Source organism: Ctenocephalides felis, unplaced genomic scaffold (genome assembly GCF_003426905.1).
Source record: "Ctenocephalides felis isolate EL2017-DRISC unplaced genomic scaffold, ASM342690v1 CF-g0.4_SCAFFOLD_03715, whole genome shotgun sequence".
Classification (NCBI taxonomy): domain Eukaryota; kingdom Metazoa; phylum Arthropoda; class Insecta; order Siphonaptera; family Pulicidae; genus Ctenocephalides; species Ctenocephalides felis.
The window spans coordinates 16,535-22,815 of NW_020539869.1; the positions used below are offsets into that span (position 1 = coordinate 16,535).

A 6,281-nucleotide genomic window follows, 5' to 3' on the forward strand; every position below is an offset into this window, starting at 1 on the left:
CTTAAATAGCACTCTAACTCAACTTAATTCTAATCAGATCCATAAAAACCTCATGATACTTTTGTTAGATTCTTGCATTCCTTTTTGGATTCTAACTAGATCCTTCTTCGATTCTCTATTTAAATTAAAACTGGATTCCAATAGTATCCTAACTAGGTGGTATAAGATTTTTACTAGCTTCTTATAAGAAACTACGATATATAATACGATTTATAGATAAATAAGCATAAACGATTCTTTTATAATATTATTATCAGACTCCTATTCAAACTTCGTATGGAAATAGCATGGAAAAAATTTAATGATATGAATAATATCATATATTGAATGAAATATAATGAAAATTAAAAAAAATTGTAGGTATAACTTAGCGACAAAGGAATTAAAAGTGAAAGTTTGTGTCATTTGTTATTGAAAATTCGACGCTCTGCAAAATTTTTGAAAAATTCCATACAAAACTTTTATTGAATTGCGCTCTATCTAAAAGACAATATTAAGAGCTAAAACTTTCAGAGAATTGTTTTTTATCAATTTGGAACCATTTGAGCCCTTGGGAGCAAGGAATGTTCATATTAAGGACCACCCTATGTATGTGTGTGTGTGTGTCTGTGTGTGTTGTATTTTGTGAAAATTCGACACAATGATTCATTGAAATTCTCTGGGCACCATATTTTTTAATAAAATAGTCAATATTATCAAGGATAATAGCTATATTATTAAATAATATTTATAATTATTAATAATATTAATAATTAATTAAATAGTTATTATTATTCAAGCGCATAATTTTTGCAACGTGGCATAAGTTCGAATTTCTACTGTAATAAAGTCAGTGTTTAAAATTTTAAATCACATTTGATTCTAATTCTAGATTGGTTTTTCTAAAACATTATTACCTAAAATTGTGCATATAAATAAAAATATTATCTTAATTATAAAAAGTTAATGTTATAAAAAATGTATTAAGTATGAATATAAACTATACAAGTTTTGCGTTTGGTCAACATTATAAGTGTTTAAATAAATAATATTTATATATTTGATATAAAATTTTGTTCCTTAACTATTTATGCTAGCTTTAATATTACTAACAAGCTTAATATAATATTATTCATATAATAGTATCTAAATGCTGGTCACTGATTTGATCCAATCCCTCTGATCGGCCACTTTAGCATACACTCCTGGCACTTTTGGTTGCGCGCATCCTCTGCCCCAGGACACAATTCCGATAAGTTTGCCGTTAGCGATCATCGGCCCACCTGAGTCGCCCTGGCACGAATCCTTACCGCCGGCGTCGACCCCGGCGCAGATCATGCGATCTGTGATCGTGTCTACGCCGTAGGCAAGAGAGCAGCGCTCGGTTGAAATCAAGGGAACGGCGACGGCTTGTAGAGTCGATGGTAGAGGGCCACCGGACTGTGGGGAGGAAATAGAAAATTTAAACTAGTGGGTACGCCACTGTTTCTTAAGAAAAATTGCTTAAATTCTGCGTCATTTTTGACTTTCAAGTATTCCCAGAATTTTGATTTTTTTTAAATTTAGAAAAATTCTCAAGGTTTCAAATACGTTTGTAATTTGAAATATCTTGTTAAACAGTTGGGGTAATCAGACCGCCTTCTTCTTACAAAAATGTATTATTGTATTTATTTATTGCTAATGAAATCTGAGTGCTAATGAAAATTATGTAAATTTAGTTTTTGAACTGTCCAATATGATTCATATTGAGATTGCATTTTAGATGTATTAATAACTATTGATTGGGCGAGTATTAATAACTATTGATAGGGTGATGTATTAATAACTATTGATAGGGTGATGTATTAATAACTATTGATAGAGACTTAAAGGTCCCCGGGTAAAAAGGTCCACCACCAAACTCAAACACTAGTAAAGTTAAGAATTTTTTAACAACAATATTTGAAAGTAGAGGGAAAAAGATGTATAACCAGCGATCTCCGATTTGACTTGATTCTTACGTTGTTGCTATCGGGAAAAAACGGCAATGTTTGCAAATCTATAGCGGTCTTTCGTTGTTATTTGTTTTGGTTGTGACGTTGTGAGCACCGCTTTTTAGTTCGCGAGACTTTAATATAATGTTTAAGTAAACGTTATTTAATTGTTTTATAAAATGCATTGTTAATTTTAAGATAGATTGAACAGTTTTTTATATAACCTCTATAAAATCTTACATCTGGGTGGGGTAAAATGTACCAACTGAACCTTGTCCTGGCAAAGACGTGAAAAATAAAAAATAGGTAATAAGAAAATAAATCATGTTACAAAAAGCAATTTTACAAGAGATATTATATATAAATAATTATTCCAACTCCGCTGATGACAAAATACATCAAGATTATTTACATTGTTATCTCTGTACAAAATGCGCCCATGAAATTTATGGGCTCGTCCGTAGGTAAGCGATTAAGAGCGACGGGACTTGTTTCAGAGGTCCCGGTTTCGATGCCCCCTTCGAGCAGCCTGTTGTCAGGCAGCAGTGACAACGATTTTTACTTGAAAATATAGATAGCAATATGTTTCCAAGTGAAAATAGCCCTTGCCCGGCATTGCTACACCAATAAAATGTCAGCCCTATTAGATTTGTGGGAGTTGTGATGATTATGACAATATATTAAATTAGAAACTCCCAACAATAAAAAAATATAAATTTATTAACTATAAAAATATTTCGATATCAAAAATATACATGACATGTCCGATTGTTTTTTACAAATCAAAACCAGCCTGCTTGATATCGCCACAGATTAATTCTAATAACAAAAAATCATCAAATATGGATGGATTAACCATTGGGTTACCATCTAACAAATACGAAGTAAGGAGAAGTTTCAGCCCAACAGCTCACAGGACGTAAGGTTCTGATTGCTGTTCAAAAACAAAAAAAGAAGAATAAAATTTATATTTTGCATTGGTTGAATCATGTAGCTATTATTTTGTAAAAATCGTTCTAAAATTAAAATAAGGCATTGGACCTGTTTACCCCTTGGCCGTTCCAATTTGCCCTGTCTATGGGGTATAAATACAAAGTATGAAACACATTTCTACAATAGTGAATTATAGCTGGGAGTTCTACTGAACATAGTCAGATAGTTGTTTGTTTGAAATGTGTTATTTGTTGTGATATAATTGGTTTGGGTTTCACAATTTAAATGCTCAAAGTCAAATTGGACCCCGCCGAACCCTACATCTAAAGTGCAATCTTAATTATGAATTTATGGCACTTACAAATAATATACTGAAATCATAATTAATTATAATTATACTATAAATATAATTATAATTATTTAATATAATATAATTATAATTATAATTATAATTAACATACCATTTTTGAATGGACGCTTTCTAAAGGCCACTTATTATTTTAAGTGATTTCTATATTCTAATTAAGTAAGTTTTGATTTTACGTCATTAAAATTTAAAAAAAAACTTACTGAAAGTGTGCCCCAGCCAGTTATGGTGGTCAGCAATCCTTCTTTGAAGTTTTCTCCTTGTTGTGGCAGCATAATAGCTCTAGTAGATATAGACTGTCTAATGGGTTTTGCCATTCGAAGTAACGAATAGTCATAATCGATATGTTCTGCATTATATTTTGGATGAACAAATATTTCTGCGACATCGATTACAGTACCATTTCGATCACGGAACGAGCTCCCGACTCTGATTGAGAGGACTCCTGGATTTACTGACCTATTTGAAAATATGTAAATATTATTGCATTTTGTTTTGTTCTGTGTGTGTTTTTTTTGCAGAGTTAGAAGAGATCAGATTATTATAACCTAAGTCTTCGTGGTTTATTTTTACAACAATTTTTATTTTATGTAAATAGATTTTATACATACGCAGTGCAATGAGCTGCTGTTAAGATCCATTCTTCACCTATTATGGAACCACCACACGAATGCCATCCATAACGCATGATTGATACTTGATGAGGATGGTCTTCGATTCTTGTTTCGTAGCCTCCGACTATCCGACTATCTTTTAAATGTGGTCTAATGGCACCTAAATTAACCAAAATGGTATAAATAGGAAATATTTTAAAAATATTTTCAGAATTCATTCTATATCTGTGCAGAATTTAACTGAGTAAACAAGTAAATATGTGTACAAAAAATAACTGAACTTACAGTTAACCACTGCAATTGCCAATATTAGTAATATTGGTAGAAACATCATAAAAATAAAAACAACCAATTTTATTAAAAATTAAAAAAATGCTAATATAGCGTCAAACTTCCCTGTATTAATTTGATGCTTAATGACCGTTTCATCTAGTATTTATATACTAATTCTTATCAAATCTCAGCACCAGTGATATTCATGTATTGCTTCAGAATGTCAACATCGATGATGTGCAGTTAAAATAATTGTGTCGAGATACTTGTTATCGGAAAATTCATCAATATAAACATACTTGTGTCATCACACCTGTTCAACAATCAATAACATTCTTAGAAAACATTTAGAAAAAATGCAGTCAAAATAATTAGCGTTGATAATGTTAAGATAAGATAATAATAAGGAAATAACATGTTGTAAACATTTCATTTTAGCAATCTCTATTCAAGTAAAAATTGTGCAAGAGAAATCAATCAAAATTGATATCAGTTTATATCAACTTTTAATATTAGTCATGTTTGATAGTGATGAGTAAGAATTCTTTTTGACACTTGTATTTTAAAAAATATTTTATATGACTGTGGATCTTCCGATTGATTATTAAGCCTTTTTCATATTTACATTTTTTTTCATTTCATTGTGTTTATGAATTAATCTTATTAATATAAATGAAGGTATATATAATGTTCTACAATAATTGATAATATTGTTGATAGGCGTCAAAATTTGCGTATTTGCTGAAAAAATAATAATTTTCTCCTGCAGCTTCTGGAAGTCGTTAACTTAAAAATGTATAAACTATGTACAGCTATTTTTAATTATTGCATTTAAGTACAATCTGGATAAGAAGACAAGAAAAAAAGTCTTAGCCTTAGACATACTTATAATTATTATATTTATTTCTAAGCTAACCGGTATGTATGTGTAAAAAATAATGTGTAATTTATTTTTATTTGTAAAATGTTACTATTATAGAAGAAAATAAAAACAAAGTAAAATGTTACTATTATAAAGATTATAATACTATATGCAGATTTTCTGCCATAAATTTAACAAAACAGATTATGAAAACCCAATTGAATGATAAGTTTAATTTCTTCTGAATATTTATGTATGCCAAACAACTTAATGACAAATATATATTAAATTCAATAATTATACCATTAAACCAAACAAACAATTAATTTATTTATTTAATGAACATGTTGACTAACACTAGTAAATACTTTTAAACAAATACTTAAAATAATTATTGCAGCACATTAAGAGCTCTTCATACTAGATTACATTGTATCATATCGAGCTTAAAAGTAGGTACAAAAATTTTGAGTATTATATGTTTGGAGATGAAAGAATACTTTAAATATCTAGTTTGGTTATCAAACATTTTTATATTATTTTTTTTTAGTTTTGATAAATTATAAAAATATATCTTTAATGTAAAAGTAATATTGACTAATCCCAAAATATTATTGTTTCTCTAAAACTGCATAATAATTGGCATGTTCAACCTTACAATTTCACAATTTTTTTCTGTTATGGTATAAAATATTTAAGCATGCTCATGGATTCAAAATTTATCTGGAGATCTTATATCGATAATAAGATAGTACTAATGAAAATTAAACAAAACATTAAAGAAAATCCAAACTTTCTCTAGACGATCTGTTCAAAAAGTTTTCGTAATTTTCGTTTTTTCAAAAAAATATTTATTTATTCGTCTACATTAATGTGGTCCCCTTCAAAGTAGTCCCCCCCAGATATAATACACTTATGCCAGCGTTTTTTCCAATTTTCGAAGCACCCTTGATATTCACTTTTTGATATGTCCTTGAGCACTCTCGGCGATTTTCTTCAATCGAGGAAAACCGCCGTCCTTTCATGGGTCTCTTCAACTTTGGGAATAGGAAAAAGTCACACGGAGCCATATCTGGTGAATTTTTGCACTTTGCAACACTTTATTTCATTTTTTACGCAAAATTTAATACAAATTCTTTGACTTTTTCAATTCTTCCATTGTAAAAATCGCCGAGCTCAGAAAAACACGTCGAACCTTAGCGACTACCACAGACAAAGTAAACAGTGAATATAGCTGAAAATTTCATCATACTTTAGGGGCATGTATACCAACACAATAA

General features: G+C 29.7%; 1 protein-coding gene across 1 annotated transcript; it reads right to left on the reverse strand.

The window, feature by feature from the left end:
* Nucleotides 1–1,108: 1,108 nt before the first annotated feature.
* Nucleotides 1,109–4,260, reverse strand: LOC113390956 (trypsin-7-like). Its single transcript, XM_026626946.1, has 4 exons — nucleotides 4,152–4,260; nucleotides 3,864–4,026; nucleotides 3,456–3,711; nucleotides 1,109–1,419 (listed from the first exon to the last, which is right to left on the reverse strand). The coding sequence occupies exons 1-4, from the start codon at nucleotides 4,198–4,200 to the stop codon at nucleotides 1,126–1,128; spliced, it is 762 nt and encodes a 253-aa protein (XP_026482731.1). The 5' UTR covers nucleotides 4,201–4,260; the 3' UTR covers nucleotides 1,109–1,125.
* Nucleotides 4,261–6,281: the final 2,021 nt, after the last annotated feature.

Excerpts from the sequence above, each read along its gene's own strand:
- LOC113390956 (XM_026626946.1), bottom strand. The coding sequence starts at position 4,200 with ATGATGTTTCTACCAATATTACTAATATTGGCAATTGCAGTGGTTAAC. Across the intron at positions 4,027-4,151 it reads GGCAATTGCAGTGGTTAACT|GTGCCATTAGACCACATTTA; the intron begins GTAAGTTCAGTT and ends TGGTTAATTTAG. Across the intron at positions 1,420-3,455 it reads CTGGCTGGGGCACACTTTCA|TCCGGTGGCCCTCTACCATC; the intron begins GTAAGTTTTTTT and ends TCCTCCCCACAG.